Genomic DNA, 23,984 nt, shown 5'->3' on the forward strand with positions numbered 1-23,984 from the left:
CATACACGCAACCGAGAAACCTAGTACATTCTCTGGCCAGCAGTAAAAGGAATACTTGCACTAGATCAGGGACAAACCACATATGCCACCCATGCAATGATAGGAGATGCAAACATGCCAACATACCTGTGCTAGATATGCCATAACACACAAGAAACGAAGCGTGCAGCTACAGAGGACATATGTTAGGACAGTCCAACTAAGGGCCTAGTAAAACCCTTCAACTGAGGCAGTACAAGACTCCACTCTTAGTATAAGGTTGTACCACCTGAGTTCAGGGTTGTGTAGACCGAGCAGACGGGCTCGTTTTAGGAGGAAGAGAGGGCTGTAGAATCGGTACAAACGAAATTGTAATGCAAATGATCCAAAGAAACGCTATGTATTGTAAAAATAATTGGTTTATTTAAATACAAGTAGGCCCAGATACATTGTGGGGAGAGGGAATAAGTACTATCACATTATATGTAACCACAATTATAAAAACACTATGCTTGAAGGTAAACAGACCAAAGCATATAACCTAATTTGGAACACCTAACAAGTTCTAGGGAAGTCAAAACCAATAGTTACTTTTAGATTACTTTCAGTATTACCCGGGTAGTAGACCATATCAGTTGTTCAGTGACGCCCAGCAAGAAACTGCGTAGTAATACCAACCGGACAATATACTTTTCAGAAATAGTGGAACACTTATTCCAGGACTAGTGAAACACCTATAACTGATTCAGAATTAGTTATTCTAGGGGATTTGGACCTTGGTGTAATATTCAATTAGTTGCCTTTCAGTTCAGACTAAGGGAAGCAGTAACTCTAACTCATTTTAGGATAAGTTATACTCGAGGTAAGTAAAACCTATACAGTTTTTACAGGAGCTATAAGAAACTTAAAGGCAGGTGTAAACCTAAGACTGGTTTTGTGTCGGTCTAAAACAGACCATGGAAAGCAAAACCCAGTGTCACACTTTATGAATGACGCTGTTATTCTAGGTAGGGAAACCTAATGCAGACTTATTATGGACAGTTTAACAGAGTCAGGGGAAGCAAGACCCAGTTGGGAAACGTACACACTAATTTTCTGAAAGAAATATTTAAGTGACGCAAACGGCATTACTTTTGGCGAAGAGGCACAACCAATTCACAGGTGAGTAAAATAGCCTTATGTCTACTTTTCAAAATGGCAGAACATTTCTAAGGTACGTTATAACTTGTTTAGCTGTTCACTCTCAGAATTGGTTACCAACCAACTCTTTTACACGTAATTAACTTTTAAACAAGTATTCTCTTTTCTAGGCAAAAGGCCCAATCCTTTAAAAGTCTTTCCCTTATTCTTGGAGCATGAGTGTGCTCAGTGGCAGAATGGGCGGTCACTAGGGCCTAGTGCCCAACAGGCAGTGCCAGGATAGGTTGTTAAGTAGCAAATGTCAGAGTTCCTTAGAAAGACTGTGCAAACAGCTGAGTATTTTACTTTAGTTAGTTGAGCGTCCAGGGGCATCACAGAAGAAACCCTAAGAGGATTCCAGCAGGGGTGTACTGAACGAGAGACATCCCAATCACAGTAAACACCCAAAAACTGCACAGGAATCACAAGAGACTTAAGGTAAGTAAATACCAAAGCCAGAACAGTACCCCAGCACAGAAGACGTTTTTGCAGCAGGAGGACTTCAGGATTTCCAGCCAAAAACCTTATCAGTGGATTCCTTGTCATGGTGACTGAAAACAGGACCTTGGAAGGGACTTTGCAGCAGGGATCAAGGCTCTAGGCAAGGTTTTCCTCACGGCTGGATGCAGCTCTGTGGATTTGGTGCCTTTTCAGGAACACAGAAGACAGAATATCGCCGATCGGATTCTTGTAGTTTGCAAGGTCCAGCACTCTAGTGATGGGGACTTTATGGACTGGAATTGTGCCTGTGGAGAACCAGCGCAATGCCCACAAAGTTTCAGCCAGATTCTGAATTCGGAAGACTGCACAATGGCTCGGGGTCCCAGGGTATTGCAGCCCCTCCAGGTCGCAGCATGGCATGGTATCGCTCGAAATGCAGGTCTTCTTGAGTCTAGTGGGTCTCACCATGCTCTGGGTCGGAGTTGTCGTTTTCGGAGTGCCCTGGTCGATTGGAAAGAAGGGCTACAGCAGGCTCTCCGGTCTCTGGAAATCGTCTGACACTTTTCCTTCATCCTCTTTGGTTTTGGTTCCAGTGGTCGACTACCTCTTCAGATTCCAGGATTGGACCCTTGCAACATTCAAACTTGGGAGGAGAGGGGGGAGGGGGTTTCGCAATCCCTTCAGGACAACCAGCTTTCCAGTTTGAACTGAGTCTTGCACTTGGGCTGGAAGACAAAGGGCTGCAGAGTTTTGGTCTCTTGCCTTGCTTCCTGCCTTCGCAGACACTGTGGAGCCTGGGTGTGGAGTCAACTAGACTCCCGGCAAAGATACAAATCGCACAAAGGAATTTACCGCCCTGGATGTTGGGGAAGAAGCAAGAGACAAGGAACACTAAAATGGTGAAAAAACAAGAGGGGGGGGGGGCCTTTTTGGTAAAATGAGCACCCATGGGTGCCTTTACCGGGGCTGTGCAAATAGCCCGCGGTAAAGGTGCACCAAATTAATAAAAAGGTTCACTGCCACCAGCCATTGAAGGTTAGTTTGTCCTTGTAACATAAATGTAACATTTGAAATGAGAAAGGGGATACTCTGTATCCCCCCCCCCCCCCCCCCCCCAGCACTCCACATAAGGTGGGGGGTGCTGGTCTCACCTAATAAAAAGTAAAAGGATCCAAAGATCCTTTCTACCTTTTGGGAAATGTAGTTCTCACAAAGTTAGCCAGAGAAAGTTTAAAAGGGGAGCCCCTAGGGCAACCAGGCAACAGCAGGCACATAATTGCCAAAATGTTGTCAATGAGTATAACTTTTAAAAGACACTATGGAGAGTCTAAAACAGGACACCCATAAAGCGTAAACGATTCTGTGAGTGTTGAAAAAGGTTACTCTTAGAGGTACAAGAAAAAGTAATCCACCAGTAAAAGCAAAATATTTTGGAGTTGGCACAGGTCAGGAAGATTTAGCATTACTATGAAAATCTTACCTAACATACAATGCACAAAATGCCTGCAAGGAAATTATATAGGCGCGACCTGCCAGGAAAGTGAAAGGATGAATCGACATTGGTACCCGGTGAGGGACAATCGGATTGTTGCAATCAATCTGATTGGCCCTCACTGGGTCGGACTTACCTGTGCTGCGTCCCTCCCTGTTCCTTTGTTTCTCCAGCATGGGGTCTGGCATGGATTCACATGCTCATGAATATTCCCCATCGTCAGGCCGGGAATCCTCGGTAAAAGAAAAGTTTCACTTTCACTTACTAACTGTATTTCTACTCTAAACCAATCACTGAACTCTGGGTCGTACTGCCCCCAGCCATTGACTGGCCTCCCCCAAACCCCTCCTCTGTCATCCATCTTCAGGTGTTTACTCCACGTCCAAGTGTTGGGAGTCCTTGTGCTTTGCTCTATGAGATAATCTGTTTTTTGCGCTTTTTCAGTAAAGTTCATTTTTTGTAAAACGGAGCACGTGTGCGCTTTCTCTACCTCGGCCGACAAGCTGAACCCGTTTATCGTTGAATTTCAACGCCCCTCAAGGGCAAGAATCATCAAAGATTCCAGAAGGCTATTGGGCCTAATCCGGACCATGTCAGAGAAAGGAGGCAAGCTCCACTTTAAAGCTCTGCTTCAGCTGTGGACTACAGAACGTTTGTAGAGGACAAACACCTCCACTGCCTCTACTGTCTCCATCCGGATCACAGGGAAGCGGATTGCGAAATCTGCCTTGGGTTCTCCAAACGAACTGTGAAGGATCGTCACAGTAGGCTGGTGGCGTCGCTCGTGCCAAGGCCTCTGCTCCGTGCGGGAAGCAGGGGCATGCCGCACCTAGGACCAGCCTGTGGGTGGCCAAGACAAGGCCAAGCACCGTAAGTCTGTTTCCGTCGGGGGCGCAGTGCAGCACACCCAAGTGCCTACATTCACAGCCTTCCCTGCACTCTGTGGTCTCGGCACCAGCAAGGAAGAAGGTTCTAACCCCTTGTCTTCATCCTCCGTCCCTCCGAATAGCGAGGGGAAGAAGTTAATTGCCATGGGAAGAAAATTTATAAAATGGGCGGCGTCAACAGTCAAGGTGGCCAACGGCCTTGCTATCCTGGCCAGATAAGCCAGGGAGCTATGGTCTAAGATGGGCCCCCTGCTGGAGTTCCTACCTGACAAGTGGATCGAAGGCACTTTCCATCCTCCTGGAGGGGGGAGGTGGCAACGGACCATGCCATCACGATGGCCCTGGACATCGTAGACGCAGGGTTCTGGGGAACAGTGTCTGCCTCAGTCATCGTAGCTGGCTGAAAGCCACCAACTTTCGTCAGGAAGTCCAGATGACGCTTCTGGATATCCCCTTCAGGGACAGACTCTTTGGGAAGGCTGTTGACGAGTAATTGACGGCCATTAAGACTGACAATGAGACGGCCCGTGCCTTGGGCACTCTTCAACACCGCCTGTTCTTTCGTGCCTCTGGTGGGAAGTCGGGCAGATCGAAGGGTTTTGGCGGAGGGTCCTCTTCATACCCTCCTTGTACACGACCCAGGAGGCCTACAGAGGCCGTTCCAAGGCCTTCGGTGGAGGTGGCCAACGTTGCTCCCAAAGTGGCATGCAGGCCACGAAAAAAGATTGAACAGTGAAGGACGTCGGGCCCCCATCCATGCACCCCGGTGGGAGGCCGGCTGGCGGGTGTTTGGGGGGAATTCTCAAAAATGTGCTAAATCCCTCCACCTTAGAGACCCCCCCGCAACTTTGATGGATTTTGAGAACCTAATTTCTTTTTTACCTGGAGAGTGTGAGCCTTTTTTCCCACTCTCTCATGCATTTACTCTTGTGTTCTTTGATTATGGGGTTTTAGACAACTCCATAAGCATCATCTTTTCATGTGTGTTACACAGCACCCTCAGTGAACAGGGAGGCCTTTTAGGCTGTCCCAAGGTTTAGATACCTTCTCTGGGATAAACTATTTACCAGAGAAAGTAAAGTTAAATTGACTTTACTAGTCTTTTTAAATTCCTAGACCCAGCACACCCTGTCTTACAATAGAGTGCTGGAGGGGTTACCTAGTATCCCCTGTGTCTAGAAACTCGTGTAGCAGTCCCGTGCTACCCTTTCCTCTCGAAATGGCTGGTGGCAGTGGTTTTACAGTGAACTACGTCTGAGCCTCCTTTGTTTAAACGGATCCCGGTCTTCTTTTTTCACCATTTCTTTTTAGAAAGGTCCTTCTGAGTTTCTCTCTGCGCACCAAACTAGGTTTGGTCCCTTTGTTCCTACGCCTTCTACGCCTTTCGCGGGCTTCAGGACTGAAGACCGCCTCTGGCGTCTGATTGTCTGGGGTGGGCAGGAAGTGAGGGAGGTGCCCAAAACTCCCTGTGCTTAGTCTCCTAGGAGACCCAAATGCACTCTGGCTTGATTGGCTGGCTGACTGTTCGGCAAGGACAGCTACCCTGCTGGGTGAGTGGCAGCTAGGCTGGAATGAATGGGATAAAACTGTTAAAAAGGTGAGTCTCTTGGCTTGGAAGGCAGAGTCGACAACTGCAACGAAAAAACCAAAGACGAGCTGGAAGAGGACGGCTGCTGCAACTCCTGGACCGTTGGTTTGCCCATGAAGCCCTGATGGAGGTCCGAATCACCAAGTTCATCTCGACAGAGAAGCCCTTCAAGGACGACTTCTTCCTTTGACTTGGTGGGACCAATCAACTCGTAAGCCACCTGGATACCATTCTCGGAGTTGGTTGCATTTTCCTCAGAGTGCTGCAGGAAACCAAAGAAGCAGGGAGAGGGACCCAGTTTGTGTGCTTGACAACAGCTACTGGATTCTAGGATTTGCCAGTGTGCCAGCTTTGTGACCAGTCCCCTTGCAGTGCGGGAGTCCCCCCGACATCCTCCCTCTTGTCCCCATGACTGGAGCTCAGGAACAGCGAAATCTGCAGGAACTGCCAGCAACAGAATTCCTCAGCTGCATCATTTTCTTCAAAATAAGGTACTGTGAAAACCCGACCGAGCTAACTTATCTCTCACTGTGAAAGTGCGTGAAACTTTGGCAACTTGCAGGCCTAGTCAGCTTGTGACCCAACATATTAAACTTTCTTTGATTAACTACTTCTGAGAACCGTGGCAAAGACTTTTCCGTTTAACTACCAGAACCGTTTTTACTTGTACAAGACTCTAGCCCATTGACTTTGGCCTACCTATTGCATTGGACCAACTCTTCTGGTGAACCCAAACTATTTGCTCAGTTTAAGAATAATTCTACTATTCGTTTTATTAACTTATGCCTTTTTGCTCCTACTTCAAATGTTCTGAATGCCATTTTGCTCCTCCAAGGTAGTTTAAATGTCTCAGAACCGGATAGTGTGAAGTATTGTAGTATATTTTTGTGTGATATTCTAAGTATATTTGAACACTTGTGATTGTAGACCTCTGTGTAACATCATTACAGCTCACATGCCCTCTTGAGATGAGCCTGGCTGCTCAGCTCGCTACCAAAAACTGTGTGGTACAGACTTATACCAAAGGTTGGTTTTGCTTACACCTGTAGTCATAGTTGTATGTAGTGGTCCCAGAGGGTACTGCATGCCAACTTTGCCTAACACTCCCCTTCGGACTGAAGTTGGCGCCCAGGGTGTTTACAAAGTGCCTGGCACCAGTGGTGGCCCATCTGCTTATACAGGGGATACACGTGTACTCATACCTCGACGACTGGCTCATCCCTCAGTCAAGGGAGGTAGCCATCGAACACAGAGGGTCGTCTGGCTGCTGATGGATCTGGGGTTCTCCATCAACTATCCAAAATCCTGCTTGATACCATTGCAGAACGCGCTGTTCCTGGGGGCCAGCCTCAACATGGTCTCCTGCCTGGCGTCTTCCTCGGAGGAGAGGATATCGGCCCTGCTGGGCAAGCTTCAACTGCTGTTGGCACTGAAGACCGCCACAGTGCGGACCATCCAATTGCTGCTCGGCATGTCGTGTATCTACCTGATCCGGCTCTGCAGGTTGCGGACGCGACCCCTTCAGAAATTCCTGGATGCTTGGTGGATCCAGGTCTCCGGAAGCTTCACCGACCAGATTGCCCTCGATGAGGAGTTCCGTTGAGCGATAAGGTGGTGAGGTGTGCGCTCCAACATTGCCAGGGGCACAAGTTCCAGAGACCCCCGTACCAGGAGACGGTCACCACAGATGCTTACCTTGGATGTGTGATCCACTATTCTTAAAAGTATGGATAACGTCTTTTCTTTCTTTAAACTGTTTTGCCATTCTAATAGAAAGTAGATATGAAGGTATATAACTCTCCTGTGATTAGATTGTGCCTCTTCCCAAAAGTAATGTGTTGGTTTCACCAGATTATTCCTGCAGGATAATTGTACAAGTGTCCTCCAACCGTTGGTATCACCAGATTAGTCCTGTTAGGATAATTGTAGAAGTGTTCCCCAACTGGGTCTTGCTTCCCCTGACTTGCTGCTAACCTGTCCAGAATAAGTCTGTATTGGGTTGTTGCCTACCTAGAATAACTGAGTCACGGGATTCTACTGTGCCAACAGGGATTCCAGGGATGAGTCCCGGGTCGGCCAAGCAGTGCTGCACAGCCCGTTTGTTTGAGGGGAGTCTGTTCCAGGTGTAAGTGCATTACTTCTCAGAGCCTTGCCAACTCCAGTGGGTGTTTACATGTCCTGCTGTGTAATCCTATTCATGGCATGTGAAATCATGCAAGACCCCATGCTGGTGAAGGAGCTAGTTACTTCTGTGCAACTATTGTTCTCCACCATAGGTCTGGCATGGATTCACATGCGAACCCTCCCTCCTTCCCCTCTGCCTCTTCTTGTTTCATACTGCCACTTTGTGTGACCAAATCTGAAGATAGCCAACAGGGGTGAAGCTTAGGAGGACAAGTGTCATTGGCTGGGGCAGTATGCCCCAAAGTGAGACTGAATGTCTATAGAGGACACTAGCCATTTTTAGCTTAAGGCTAAACTGCTTTAAGTTTACCAAGGATTCCCAGCCTGACGGGGAATATTTATGAGCATGTGAATACATGCAAGACCCATGCTTGAGAACAAGAGTTGCAGGTAAGTTACTTGTTCTTTCCCATTCTACCCCCAGGATTAGCATCACAACGCATTATAATAATGATGATAATAAATAATAATAAATCGGGTCAAAATAGAAACAGATGTTTGTCTAATCCTTTTCTTCAAATTGTTTAAACAAATTGTTTAAACAAAATGTCTTGCTGCAAACGATTAACATACGCCAGTTTGACTGGTGCCTAGGACTTCACAGATATTGTTTTGAATGTTTGGTGTGCAGGGCTGGGTGGCTGGTTTCATGTAAAATGACATTTGCATAAAGCAAACACAGTAACCAATTATTTTTGGTAATGAGAATAGTACTGGGATTTATTAGTCTGTTTTCCTGTTGTATAATATGTCTCTTTCACCATAGGTTGCAAATTTGGCCTGCTCAATTTCAAACAATGAAGAAGGCGTGAAACTTGTGCGCATGTCAGCAAGCCAGCTTGAAGCGCTTTGTCCGCAGGTATGATTCTATGCATGAAACCCATGAGGTTGCTATACATTAGGTGTAGGCTTCTACTTGCTTATTGAGAAATGTGTGCCGCCCTATTGTTTATTTTAAACATTTATTTTCATCATTAAAATCTACAGCACAATGACGATGCATTCATTATACAGCTCCATGTTTCTTGAACTTTTTGGCATAAGGCCCAGACAATTAGGGAAGGACTTTGAAGTTAGTGTTAACTCTCTCTGGACCTGTAGTACATACAACTGATCTACACTTTCTTTTAAATGTGTTTGCTTTGTGTTATGCCCTACTCTAGTGGCTGTATATATGTAATCTATTAGTGTTGTGTGATACTTCTACCTGTTATTTTTCAAAGTGACATTTGCCCATAAATAAATAACTGTATTTGTATACATGCTAAGTGTCATTTGTGATTTCCAATGTGTGTACTCGTTGTGGACCCTTTACAAGATTACCACTCCTTGAGACTTAGCCTAGACCTATTGTCACTGCTACCTTGAACTGGTTTGGCTACAGCTCCCCGGAGTTGTCACTGTCACAATATAGGTTGACCTTCTATACATTTGTCCACCAGGCTAAAACGAAAAGCACCAGAAAATGGTAAGTCACTGCTGCCACTAGTGTGTCCATTTAGCACACCTAGAGTAACCAGAAACACTCTGAGTGTTAGTCTAGGGCAAAAACAAGTGTTAACAAGTTACTAAAGGTAGTAACTTAAAGTAGTAACTAAGTAACAAGACTAAGGGAAACTGTTTCCCAGTACTGACAGCCTGGTGGACATCAGTTTCCCCATAACAGTTGAGCAAAACAGTGTGTAGTGAAGCTTAAGACTTCACTACACTGTATGAAGTACAAGTCATGATCAAATATAAAAGCAACAAGTTTGGGGGTCCATTAAAATGGAAGGAAATGTGCAGTAAAGAGAAATTCCTAACACCATATCTACCGCGTTTGGCTACTGTGGCTAGGGCCCAAACATGGCCATTCTTTCCTAACAATCTCCACCCCAGATATCTAGTTTTGTCATTGGAATCCCAACCTGTTCACGAATTCAGAGGCCCGGTTAGTCAGGGGAAGGAGACTGATTTCAGTGCATTAATCATTAGCCCAGAGAACCGGCCAAACTCTAGGATATCCTGCATCACTGGTGCTAGGTTACTCTCAGGTTTTTAATGAAAAGGGTCATGCCGTCCACGTAAAGCAAACTATTCGCTTATGTGTGTATAGTTGTATGCAATGCACCCTAAGCAGGCCCGCCAGTGGCTTGATGGCGCAAACAGTAAGGAAGAGAAGAGGGGGCATACTTGCCTGGTGCCCCTGCCCATGTGTTTCTGCCAGACAGATGCCATTAAAAATCAGCTTGGCAGAGGTTTGATTGTACAATAAGTGTACAAGGGAGATAAATGGGGCTTTGTTCCTCTCGAGGAAAGCAGACCTGAAGGATCACTCAAGAGTCAAAAGCCTTCTCTGCATCCAAAAGGGCAGCAACTGCCAACCGATCCAGGTGTAAGGCATGGATGAGGCCAACAATGTGTAAAAGGCAATAAGACGTGGATCTACCTGACACACACCTGGACTTATAAGCCTATACCCATCTAGGCATGAAGGGCACCAGAGCATACTTGCCAACCCTACTGATTTAGGCAGTAGGCTACTGCCTTTTAAGCAATCCTACCGCCTACAGATTTGGGTGACAGATCCTACTGCTTTTTACAGTGGCAGGTAATTTATGTGACTCCCAAGTAAATTAATCTTTCAGTGCCATTGGCGGGAAAGTGATCAATTTGAGTGATGGGGTCAGATCAATCCACTGACCTGACAACTACATGACTCTGGAAAAACTATAACAAATAAGGGTGCTGCTACCAAAGAGTAACTCTGCCCTGCACTCTGGCCGGGACAGGCCTTCTTAGGTGAGCCACCAGTGAAGGCAAGTGGCAGAGCGTACCACCATCACACAGCATCTGCCTATCAGACTGGGGAGGGTATCAGTCTCCATGTTGTCCAGTGTTCAACCTGCACTGCAGGAATAGATATGTTCTGCCCAGGCTGCACACGTTGCCTACCAGCTCTGTGTGATTATTTTCTGTGACGTTAGGTAATTGAATTTGGTGTTAAGTTACCATTCACAAAATTATACATTTTAAACATTTGAGCGTCTTTGCATGTTGTGCTGTTTGAGAGGCTGTGCATTTTAGAATACTCCAGCGGTGCCAACAATGAGTGTTTGTAATTTCCTGTGATGGCATTGATACATTGATATGCTAAGTATTATTTTTGAAATTTGAAAAATCCTACATCTTTTTGGTCACAGAAAGTTGGCAAGTATGCCAGTCTATTCGCTTGAATTTTAGCAAGGACTTTATTATCCATGTTTAAAGGTTAGTTTGCCCGCTATGCACAGCTTTCTACGGGGTCCTTTGTAGGTTTTAAAAGCAAGGTGATCAATGCCTCTCCTCAATTAGGTTAGAGATCTACTATCTACTGCATAGTGGTAGACCTGAAGTTGATATGGTGCAAGTGACACGGCATACAATTTAACAAAGTCTGCTGGTGGGCCATCCAGCCTTGGGGACTACCCCTCTGGCAGGTTTTGAATAGCCAACCGGATGTCCTGAGCCATGATGGGATCATTTAGCACCTCTTTCATCCAATGAAAATCAAGGGAGCACAGCCTGGTCATGGTACTGTTCTATTTGATGCAGGGACTCTCCCAAAACAGCGATGTTAAAGGTCTGTATAGAATTCAGCAAGCGTTTTAGTGATGCTCACATCCATGTTGATGATGTAAGGCCCCATTTCAATCTCTTATAGCGTGTATGGTTGCCCTGGGTGCTTGCGCTACCCAAGAACGTGTTCTCCTTGGCCGCTGGCCCTGCCCGTACTTTTGTAAACCCAATTATGTGCACTCTCCCTGGGTTGTCTTCCTGAAAAGTGTTGCTGTAAAGTGCACCCGGGCCTGTGTGCCAGAGTCATCCACTTTATCACCATCCCTGTCCAGGTCCCAGAGTTTTTTTCATGTTCATCCAGCTACTGCCTACTATTCCTTAGAATTCTGCATTCCATAGCAATGCAGTCTCCCCTCATAACGCATTTAAAAGCCTCTCATCGAACCAAGGGGGAGGCATCACTGAGCCCTCGTTATCTTTAACCAAGTTGTCAATCCCCTCCTGAACGGCAACCTGCAACGCTATGTCAGTCAGGGTCCCCTGCTTACATTTCCATCCAGTTCCTCCCGCTAGCCTCCCCAGAACATTGAATCGCAAACCCACAGGAGAGGGGTCAGACAATGCACGTGCCGTTCTCCCACAGTCTGTGGCCCACCTGGCCCCTTTATTAGACTTAGTCAATATTTAAAGCCAAGTGGTGCTCTGACGAACAACATGTGTATTCCCTGCCAAGTGGATGCCTATCCTTCTACACATCCTTCAGCCCATAAAGGTTGCCCATTTGTTTAATTTAGCTTGCCGCCTTTGCAAGTGGTCTTAAGTTGCCTATTGTGCTGTCTAACCCTGGGTCCAGCACCATGTTAAAATTGCCTCCCTTTATGATCAGATTCTCTGCTTTATCAAGTTCTGCCCGATCCAGTGTAAATATTCCAGATTGTCAATATTTGGAGTACAGCAATTAACCAGCGTAAATGTAAAATGATGTATGGAGCCTGGGCCTGCCCTACCCTCAGGATCTCTAGCAGATTCCATAAACCTAAATCCCAGATTCTTATATAGCAAAATGCATACCCCTCTGGAAGATGAGTAGGACGAGTAGTAACAATGGCAGCCCCACTGCTTTGCAAAAGGCGCCTCATTGTCCAGGAGCAAGTGCAGCTCCTGGAGGAAGGCTATGTCTACCCGGTGCCTATTTACATATAGCAAGACTTTTCTTGCCTTTGAATAACCAGACCCCGGACATTCCATGGAAAGATAATAATCCCCTTAGTTTGGTCCATGGCGATATCTGTTCTTATCCATCAGTAGAGATGCTCTCCTTGGATGGGGTTAGGGGGAGCGCCTGTTCGGCAAGAATTGATGTAGTAACCCTGTGGGAGACTACACAACACTTGTCCTCTTGGTATTAGGTAACCCACCTTTTGGTATAGGCCTGTACTACACAAGTTGGTAGTGTGACTGAGCAGCCAGGCTTATCTCAAGAGGGGTAAATGTTAGCTGTAGCAATGAAATCCACAAATACAAGTACGCAAGTAACACTTGGACTCAAAGTTTCAGTTATAAATATTTAAAACTGATGTTAAATAAATAAGCATTCTTTGAAAAGGGCAATATATATATATTTCTGATGTTTGTTAATCTGCTTAGAATCACATGCTGTGCATAGGTCCGACATCCAGTGGTCACTGCGGAGTATTGCATTTTGTTTTTCGTAGTCGAAAAGGGGACGTCGACAAGGCGTGTCTGTAACACTATCCCTATAGTGACGTGCGTTGTACCCATAATCCCTCACCCGTCGAGGTCCCTCAGATTGTTTTTTTCCGCCCAGCTTCTGGTCGCCTTACGCGGAGCTCCTAGAGAGACATTGCTAATACTTATTACGGACCTCGGTCCTTAATTATACTTATTATATTGTTAAAAATCCCTCCCCTCGACGTTAGCTGTGAAGCTGTTTCTCCGCCGAGCAAGTTTTCGACGGAGGGGAAGAGGCGGAGGAGATCCTTCGGCGCTGCCGAACACGTGGCCTGGCCTCGCCGGCCAACATACAGTAGGGAGAGTGGGGGTTCGAACTTTTATCTTCTCTTTGAGAATGTCTTTCTTTCTCCCCTATCTTTCCCTTGGGGTTGTTATCACCAGTTATTATTGCCTCAGCTATGGAGAGGACACCTTTTAAGTTTTGCCCACGCTGTAGGGGCAAATACACTTGGAAGGATAAACACAAGCTCTGTAATCGTTGTTTGCCCCTCGATCATAAAGAGGACAGCTGCGCGGCCTGTAAGCTCTTGAAACCAAGAACTCTTAAAGAACGAAAAGTTAAGAGGTGGGCGGACTACGCTATGTCGAAGTCAGTTTCCTCACCCGCCGCCGCTGTTAAAGAAAGTGACGAGGAGGGTGATAACTCGACGTCTGTCACGGAAGTCATTAACCCCCAGAAGGAGCGCTCGCGCTCCTCGATGTCCGTCCCCGGCCCCGACGGGCTCGGCTCACGCCCTGCTTATGGGGATGAACACCCCGGTGACAAGGACGCACATAGACCCCATAAGACTAAACACACAACCCACGGCTCTTCTTCGTCGAGGACAAAGGAGCCATCAGCGCCGAAGGGGACGCAGGGCACTCCGGCGTCTACTTCAGACCGTAAAGGTCTCAAGCCCCACCCGCAAACGCAGCCGCGACCAGCGATTGGGCTTTCATCAAACACGGGCGCTACCTCAAAATCATCCGACGTAACATTCCATAGAGCGGCCGTCGAGGAACAACGCGCAACGTCGACACCAGAGCCCTCGACTGACAAACTCGTTGTCGAGAGCCTGGCGAGAATTGTTTCCGAAGACAAACGTACGCGGACGACGAAACAAACGTCGAATACCGCGCCGAAAAAGCACAAAAGTAGCCAGGAACAGCCCCCTTCATCTAAGGGCACATCTGAACTACCGGAGGGCTTTTCAGAGGGAGACGGAAACCTCTCCTCGACGTTGTGGGAGCGTTCTAAGCGTTTTGAAGCTGAAAACAATGATTTCCCCCCTCTAGACTATTCAGGGGTCCCCCATGAGACCCTTGAAAGACTCCATTCTTGTATGGAGAAAATGAAAAGGTTTTTGGGAAGCCAAGACCCACCCACACCCAAAAGACCAAGAGAATGGCCCCAGGATGACCCTAGGGTCAAGATTCCTAGGCTGTTTCCCCCTTCCACAGACGTATATGACCTCACTGAAGAGGAGCAATACCTCCAGGAAGATGAGGAGTGTTTGGGTGGAGAGGAAGAACATGAGGAAGAGGGGTTCGAAGAAGATCCTTACACTACTGCAGGAGCTTTTGAAGAAGATACAGCTACCTCGCAGCCCTGGCAATCCCCATCAGTGCAGCCTTGGCAATCCCCATCAGTGCACTCAGACCCTGATGTCTTTCACCCTTCTCCTCTCAAGGATTCACATATTGGGAACACCTCTCCCATAGATGACCAACCTTCACTCAATGCATTATTGCGCAAGGCAGCAGCACATTTTGAGATAGACACAGGGGAAAATCTTCCTGACATAGACTTTGTAGAGAAAGTTCTTAAAGAAAAAGCCCGTTAGCCAGTCTATTCCGCTCCTGGCTTCTATAAAGAGAAGAATATCTTCTTCCCTTTCCAATCCTGCCTTAGTAAGAGGGGTCAACCCTCGAATAGAAAAGCTCTTCAGCCCTTCATCCTCTGACCCTTTGTACATCAGAGGACATCCTATTCCGGACTCCCTCGTAGTTACTAATACAAGAAAAAGAGCGGGGGTACCACTATCCACTAGAGAGGCACCACCTGACAAAGAGGGCAAGAAGCTCTATGCACTTGGAAAGAGAATCACGACCTCTGCCGCCTTCTCAACTAGGATTGCAAATAACAATTCCCTACTAGCTAGCTACGCGGATGCACAGTGGAGCAAGCTGCGCAGCAAAGCAGAGGACGCACCAGAACCCCTGCGTTCACGCCTGTTAGCTATAATATCAGAGGGAACTCTTGTAAACCAGGGCATCGTAAAGAACTCCTTAGATGCCGCAGAGACGGCTGGCCGTTCCCTGGTTCAGGGAATACTTCTCAAACGCCATGTCTGGCTACGCAATTCAGGATTTAAGCCGGAAACCCAAGCGTCCCTGATAAATAAGCCCATTGAACAAACACATCTGTTTGGGAAAGCAGTTGATGAGGCCCTAGAACATGCGAAGAAAGAATTTGATACCATCAAGACTCTTGACCAAATTTCTAGGCCCCCTAGCAGACGCGGCTATGGCAATAGACGCTCCTTTCGTGGCCTACGCCAGCAGCAAAACCAACAGCAATTTTACTCTGCTACCAACTGGCCCTCTACCAGGGTAACAACACCCAGTTCAGTCAAAGAGGCCAACGGCGTGGCAAAGGAAGAGGTCGCGGCTCCAGCCCCAAAGGTTCCACGCCCAATACCAACAAATGACCCGAAGATTCGGGTCCCCGCCCATGCATCACCGGTCGGGGGCCGGCTAACATCGTTCCTATCAGCATGGGAGGGAATATCGTCAGACCGCTGGGTATTATCCACCATAGCCCACAGATACTGCATCGAATTCAACGGTTCCCCGAAGTACAGACCCCCACGGAACCGACGCATAACACCGGAACACCTCACCATTCTTCAAGAAGTAGAAGAGCTACTGAAAAAAGAAGCTATAGAGGCTGTTCCCCTATCTCAGGTAACAGAAGGTATTTATTCAGTGTACTTCCTTGTACCCAAAAAGGACTTAACCATGCGCCCTGTATTAGATCTGCGCCCAGCGAACAACTTTGTCAAACCCCAAAAGTTTCGTATGGTGACCTTGCAGGAAGTAATCCCACTGTTATCACAAGGGGATTACATGACAACGCTAGACATGAAAGATGCATACTTTCATATTTTAATGTTGCCAGCACACAGAAAATACCTCAGGTTCAAGATAGAGAACAAACACTACCAGTTCAGAGTACTACCCTTCGGGATAGCTTCTGCACCAAGGGTATTCACAAAAGTACTGGCAGTAGCAGCGGCCCACCTGTGCAGGTTATCCATCCCGGTATACCCTTACCTCGACGACTGGCTCATAACGGGGATTCTTACGAAACATGCTTCTCCAATACCCAAAAGACCGTAGACCTTTTGTACCAACTGGGCTTCTCCATCAACGAAAAGAAGTCCAGCTTAGACCCCAGCCAAATCAAACAATTCCTAGGGGCTCTAATTCGAACAAAGGACGGCCTCGTCTTCCCCTCCAACGAGAGGGTCCAAAACATGCTGTTTCAGATCCCCCATTATGTGGCAGGTCGAGAGGTGACGGTACGCAAAGCAATGCGCTTGCTAGGGATGATGGCGTCATGTATTTATTTGGTACCTCACGCGCGCCTGCGCATGCGCCCAATGCAAGAGTGGCTCAACAGCCAGTGGTGTCAGGCCAGCGGACAATGGGACGATCTAGTGGTGGTCTTGCAGGCCTTAGTTCTCTCGCTACGGTGGTGGACAAAAGAGAACCTGTTATTAGAGAACTTTTGCCACACCCGCAGTGGAAGCCACTCTAACCACAGACGCATCCCTCACAGGATGGGGGGGGCTCACCTATCCCATCAGACTGCTCACGGAGCGTGGACTCCGAGCTTAGCATCCAAGCATATAAACCTGCTGGAACTTCTAGCGGTGTTCAAAGCACTGACAGCCTTTCGGGAACACCTACAAGGAAAGACAGTGATGGTCCTCACAGACAGCACCACAGCCATGTACTACCTCAACAAGCAAGGGGGCACTCACTCTCCAGGACTGTCCAAGCTGTCCCAGAATATATGGAAGTGGGCTCTCAAACACATGTTCCTACTATCACAGCATGTATCAGGGGAACTCAATCTGCTAGCAGACAAACTCAGCAGAGACTTCCCCCTGCCCGAAGAGTACGAATGGCAATTGCACGAAGACATCGTCTTAGACGTCTTCACGCAATGGGGATTCCCGGAAATAGACCTGTTCGCAACTATGTAAAACTCACAATGCCAAAGTTACGCCTCCAGGTACCCCCAGAACCAGTCCAAGGGGAACGGTCTGTTGATTCAATGGTCAGGGAAATTTGTTTACGCCTTTCCCCCAACTCCCCTTCTCAACAAAGTGGTGCACAAGATGCACCAGGAGCAGGTTACCATGATACTAGTGGCCCCAATGTGGGCCTGGCAGCCATGGTTCGCTCACTTGATGGAGATGTCCCTATCTCCCCCAGTGAAACTTCCCTGCCCGTACAACATGCTGTCACAGGACAAGGGCAGGACACTGCATCCATGCCCTCAGACCATGAACTTAGCAGCCTGGCTCCTGAGATCGTAGAATTTGGACATTTACAACTCCCGCAGAGATGTATGGACATCCTCAGGGAAGCCAGAAAACCTAATACTCGCCACTGCTATTCTAGCAAGTGGAAAAAATTTGTCATCTGGTGTAGAATTAAGAGCATCAACCCAGTTGACTGCTCTCCCACTAACATTGTTCTGTACTTGACCCATTTACTGGATTCAGGTCTAGTCTTCAATTCCATTAAAGTCCACCTAGCGACACTTTCTGCATACACCACTTCCCAACTTAGTGTTGTGGTGGAACATACCAGTTATCAAGGCCTTCATGGAGGGGGTAAAGAGAATACACCCCCGATAGCTAACCCAGCTCCCGGATGAGACTTAAATGTGGTACTTTCTGGACTCATGGGCCCGCCTTTCGAACCCATGCACAAGGCAACTCTTAAAGACCTCACTCTTAAGACTGCTTTCCTAATAGCTATCACCTCCATTAGGAGAGTAAGTGAACTACAGGCTCTTTCTGTACTAGACCCCTTCGTAACAGTTCACAAGGATAAGGTGGTTCTACGCACACACCCAAGGTTTGCACCAAAATTCATTTCGAAATTTCATGTAAACCAGTCAATAGAACTACCAACTTTCTTTCAAAACCCTTCCAGCTTGGGAGAAAAAAGTCTGCATACACTGGATGTACGCAGAGCTGTCATGTTCTACATGGAAAGAACCAGACCACTAAGAAAGACTAATCAGTTCTTTGTCTCGGTGGCAGCAGGAAGAGAAGGAGATGCAGTTTCAAAGTCCACTATATCTAGATGGATTGTTCAATGCATCACTCTCTGTTACACTCTTGCTAAGAGAGAACTACCCTTCAAGCCAAGAGCACATTCCACTCGTGGCACTGGGGCTTCCATAGCATTCATTGCAAATGTTCCCCTTGAGTCCATCTGCAAAGCGGCTACCTGGAGTTCTGTGCACACCTTTACAAAACACTACTGTCTAGATGCACACTCTAAATCTGACTCCCAGGTGGGACAGGCAGTATTAAGACATATTTTCTCTACTGTTCCTTCTCATAACCCACCGCCAACTCCGGGTACTGCTCGCTAGTCTATGCACAGCATGTGATTCTAAGCAGATTAACAAACATCAGAAGACAATGCATTTCTTACCGTAAAAGCATTTCTGATGGTTGAATCTGCTTAGATTCACATGCGCCCACCCTTCCTCCCCGCTCGGATGGAAGGAACATAGACATCCTTTTCTATATTTCTCTTTTCTGTACTCACTCACGTCTAGAAGGCTCCCTCAGGGCAGAAAAATACAAACGGAGGGACCTCGACGCGTGAGGGATTGTGGGTACAACGCACGTCACTATAGGGATAGTGTTACAGACACGCCTTGTCGACGTCCCCTTTTCGACTACGAAAAACAAAATGCAATACTCCGCAGTGACCACTGGATGTCGGACCTATGCACAGCATGTGAATCTAAGCAGATACAACCATCAGAAATGCTTTTACGGTAAGTAATGCATTGTCTGTTATAACCATCAAATATACTGTAAAATACTTTTCCAAAATCAACGCAAAGCTGGTAGATACTCTTTAGAGATGCTGTTTACACACTTCCTACACCCTGAGGTGACTTTACTAACTAGGACAGTAATGGCATTTATATATCACTAGTACACTTTGGATTCTGAGGTTTGTAGAAAGGAAAGGTTAAAGGAAGGAAAAAGGTTAAACTTAAATCCTCCAGTGAAGTCTAGATAAAAACCTTTCCCAGCAATAATAGTTTAAAACCAAGTTATCACCTCAGAGGGACAGTAAATATCAGTCAAGTGGACTAGAAGAGTCTGCAGAGAGCCAGGACAGCCAAAGTCAATGGAGCTGAGGCACTTCTTAGGTAGGTCTTTCACAAAGTTAGTTTGTTGAAGAAAAATCACTGTAGGGTCACAAGCTGTTACACTTGTGAAGGGTAGAGCTGAAATCAACTCTAGCAAGGTAGGTACTGCAAGTCTCAACTGAGAAGAGCAAAGCTAAAGACACTGAGGTAACTAGCCCAAGTCGGAACAGTACCTCTGATTTAGAAGAGTGGTCCAGCTGGCTTCTGTCTGGTTGCAGCAATACAGATTCTGGGTTCCTGGGCCTCAGTCATGGGGACAAGAGGGAGGATGTCTGGAGGACTCCTGCACTGCAGTTTGAAGGTCGGCGGCAGCTATGGACTCCTTTCAGTTCAGCGGTACTTCGCAGTTTCAGCTACCGGTAAATAGCACCACCGCAGTTCTTGGACACTTGATGGGCTTCCTTTACTGCCTGAGTCCAACACTCTGGTGAGGTGACTCGAGATCGGGTCATCCTGCTTCAGGAGGGTCCTTGACATCTTCCTGGAGCTTCGGTCTGGCTTAAAGACATTGCACTCGACTACTGATTTCTTGACCCCTGGAACTCGGTTCTATCAGCAGCAAAGAGGTACAGCCAGTTAGGGAAGGTCTGCCAGCATAGTTCATCTTGGGGTTAGTTGGTCCCACCAACCCAAGGGAAGAAGTCCTCTCCGGAGCTTCGCTAGTCGATTTGGAAAAGCAGTTTCAGCACAGCAGCAGGGCTTCACCAGGTAGTTCAACGGTCCAGGAGGATGAACCAAGCTTCTACTTTGCCTTCGTCAGATGTTTCGTCCAGTAGTCGACTCTGTCTTCAGTTCAAGAAGCCTCGCCTTTTATGCAGATTTCTCCCATTCATGCACAGCCTTGCTGTCATTCGCACAGCAGGGTGGCTGTCGTGCAAGGACAGCCAACTAGCAAATCAGTACTGGGTGCATTCAGGTAACCAAGGAGACTAAGGACAGGGAGCTTTGGGCAACTCATTCGCTTCCTGCCCTGCCAGACACACTGAAGCCAGAGGTGGGTTTAGTACTGAAGCCCACAAAAGGGATGAACCTGGTTTGTCGCGCAGAGTAAAACCAAAGACCTCACAAACCAGAAATGGCGAAAAAAGACAGGCCATTTTGACACAATTGTCACCCATGGGTGCTATACTGCAGCTGAGGATTCGGACTGCGCTAGAAAAGCACAATGGTAGGAAAATTAAACCACTGCCACCAGCCATTTAAACTAGTGAGGGTAACATCAAAAATGTTACATGAGCAAGTAGGAAAAGGGGCCAAGTAACCCCCCAGAGCTCAACTTAAGATGGGTGTGCTGGATCTACATAGGAAAAGGGTAAGTAAAGTCAATTTCACTTTACTATTCTTGGGAGCTGTAGTTCACCCGAGAAAATGTATTTAAACCTTGAGCATTTCCCTGTGATGCTGCACTGAAGGTGCTGTCACCATACAAAAAGTAGATACTTATGGACTTTGTCAGACTCCAAAAACAAAGAGAATGCAGAATCCAAATAAGATCAAAATACATGATTGTGAGAAAAAGGTCTCTAGTCCAGCAAAAGAGCTGTGGGTCTCTAAGCTTGAAGGGAATTAACACAAAAAAATGAGAATTCTCCCTAACAAAGTGCTGGCACACAGTAGTATTAAACACAGAATATTTGCAGCATACAAAGGATCAAACAAACTTGGAACAATGGTAAGGTAACTCAAGAGTAGCAGGAACGTCTGAAACCAGTATGCAAACTTATGGGCAGTGTTGCTGGGAACCCTTTGGGTTCTCCTTTGAGATTCTTTATCCTTGCGTAATACTGTTCTTAAGGATAGAGGGATACTTTGTATACCTTCTAAAACGTTATACTATGAGAGATTGGCACACACCACCTTATGTGGAATGCCAAGGGGTTATCTAGTATTGGCCTTCACTCTGCTCCTGTGACTTTATAGTCACAGTGATAACCCTACAGTTATGGCTGGTGGCAGTGGACATTCTCTACCGACTATTGTGATACTTTTTACTGCCGACTTTATTCAGTCTTGGTTGTGCACAATAGGGTCACCTATGTCCTTAAATAGTGGCTCCTTTTTTTTTTTTTGTTGCAATTTCTAGTGTGGTTGTTCTTTGTTAGCGCGTCTTCTACCATTCTGGGAGGTGGCGGTCTCTGTGTGCGTTTCGCCTTTGGCGGGAACGCTCTGGTGTCCCCGCTTAGGCTCCAGTGCGTCTAGGCAGGCAGAAAGTGGGGGAGGAGTTATTCATTTCCCTTCCCTTTGTTAGGCAGAATTTGTATGCAGTACCCTTTGGGCCCACTACACACAACTATGACCAGAGGTGTAAGCAAAACTAACCTTTGGTATAAGTCTGTATTTTCGTAGCGGAGCTGAGCCGCTAGACTTATCTCAAGAGGGAATGTGAGCTGTAATGATGTTACAGAGCTCTACAATCAAAGGTGTTCAGATAAACTTACACTCAAGGTTTCTTGGTTAAACACTTATCAATTTAATCAACAGTCAGTTATAAAACATTCACTAGAAGGAGGCAGTTAAACATCATACACAAATATACTTCAGTACTATACTCGTTAAGTTTCTGAGGCATTCAAACTACTTTGAAGGAGGAGCAAAAAAGGAATAGGTTCGGAACATAAAAGGATTAAAATTATTCTTAGTGCAGATACGTTGAGTTCACCAGAAAAGTCAATTCAGTAGGCTAGGCCAAAGTCAATGGGCTTAAAGTCTTGGATAGGATAAAAAGGTTCTGGTAAGTAAACGGCAAAGTATCTGTAGAAGTTCTCAGAAGTAGTTTGTAAAAAGAATTATCTGTTGGGTCACAAGCTGATTAGGCATGCTAGTTGCGATTTCAAGCACTTTCACCGTGAGAGGTAAGTACTCTCTCATTTCACAGTACCTTAGAAATGAAGAAAAAGATGCAGCTGTAGACTTCTGTTCTTGGCAGTTCCTGCAGATCTAGCTGTTCCTGGGTGTCCGTCGTGGGGACAAGAGGGAGGATGTCGGGGGACTCCTGCACTGGGACTGGTTAAAAAGCTGACCCTGGCAAATCTTCAATTCCAGTAGCTGTAGTAAAGCACACAAACCGGTGTCCCTCTCCCTGCTTATTTGGTTTCCTGCAGCACTCTGAGGAAAATACAACCAGCTCCGAGAATGGTATCCAGGTGGCTTAGTGTCGAGTTGATTGGTTCCACCAACTCAAAGGGTGAAGTCGTCCTTGCAGGGCTTCTCAGTCGAGATGAACTTAGCGATTCGGACCTGCAGCAGGGCTTCACCGGGCAAACCAACGGTCCAGGAGTTGCAGCAGCCGTCCTCTTCAAGCTCGTCTTCAGTTCTTTCATTCCAGTGGTAGACTCTGCCTTCCAAGCCAAGAGACTCGCCTTTTATTCAGTTTTCTCCCATTCATTCCAGCCTAGCTGCCACTCACACAGCAGGGTGGCTGTCCTTGCCGGACAGTCAGCCTGCCAGCCAGCCAATCATCCCAGAGTGCATTTGGGTCTCCTAGGAGACTAAGCACAGGGACTTTCGGGCACCTCCCTCACTTTCTGCCCACCCCACACACTCTGGCGCCAAAGGCGGTCTTCAGTCCTGAAGCCCGCCAAAGGCGAATGAACAAAGGAACCAAAATAGGTTTAAAGCGCAGAGCAAAACTCTAGAAGGACCTTTCCACAAAGAAATGGCGAAAAAAAAGACCGGGACCTGTTTAAACAAAGGGGGCTCAGACGCCATCTTGAAAAACATGGCTCCTGCGATTTAACGTTACCGGTGTTCGCGGTCGGGAAAAATCATGGTAGTTGTAAAACCACTGCCACCAGCCATTTGGAAAGGAAAGGGTAGCATTTGACTGCTACATGAGTATCTAGACACAGGGTATACTAAATAACCCCTCCAGCACTCTATAGTAAGATGGGATGGGCTGGGTCTAGGAATTTAAAAAGACTAGTAAAGTCAATTTCACTTTACTTTCTCTGGGAAACAGTAGTTTATCCCAGAGAAGGTATTTAAACCTTGGGAAAGCCTGGAAAGGTTTCGCTGTGTCACTGCACTTAGGGTGTTGTGTGACGCATGAAAATATGATTCCTATGTATAAAACTCAATAACCAAAAGAAATAAACAGACAAAACAATTAGAATTAAAAAAAAAGTACAAAGTTCAGCAAAAGAGTTTAGGGTTTCTAAGGTAGAGAGGAATTAGCACATTTTGAGAATTCTCCCTAAGACCCTTTGTCTGCCTAGAGCCTGAATGGAACAGGTTTTCACTCAGTGGCTACCTGTCGCGATTGGACAGCCACCTGCCCCTTTATGTAAAATGCTGAGTTTGCGGAGGAATGTATGGTAAGGTGAGGTTCCTGAGGTGAAGGGCAAGTCGGCCGCTGGAACCAATGTCATTGAAGCTGAAGACGACCGGAAGACGCCTGCAGATCCTGCTCATCACCGTGAAGTGACCACTGCTATCCTGACACTGTTTTCTATGTGACAGAGGAGCTCCGAAGAAGACTCCTTC

At 46.8% G+C, this 23,984-nt stretch overlaps 1 protein-coding gene across 1 annotated transcript in view; it reads left to right on the plus strand.

Annotated features, from left to right (window-relative positions):
- Window positions 1-23,984, plus strand: part of CTNNA1 (catenin alpha 1) — a 505,233-nt gene that overhangs the window by 335,306 nt on the left and 145,943 nt on the right. The window contains exon 10 of the mRNA XM_069652692.1: window positions 8,517-8,609. Within this exon, the coding sequence (XP_069508793.1) occupies window positions 8,517-8,609 (93 nt within the window). The remainder of the gene's footprint in view (window positions 1-8,516; window positions 8,610-23,984) is intronic.

This window comes from Ambystoma mexicanum, chromosome 3p, assembly GCF_040938575.1.
Source record: "Ambystoma mexicanum isolate Mex_15411 chromosome 3p, UKY_AmexF1_1, whole genome shotgun sequence".
In the NCBI taxonomy this organism is placed as follows: Eukaryota; Metazoa; Chordata; class Amphibia; order Caudata; family Ambystomatidae; genus Ambystoma; species Ambystoma mexicanum.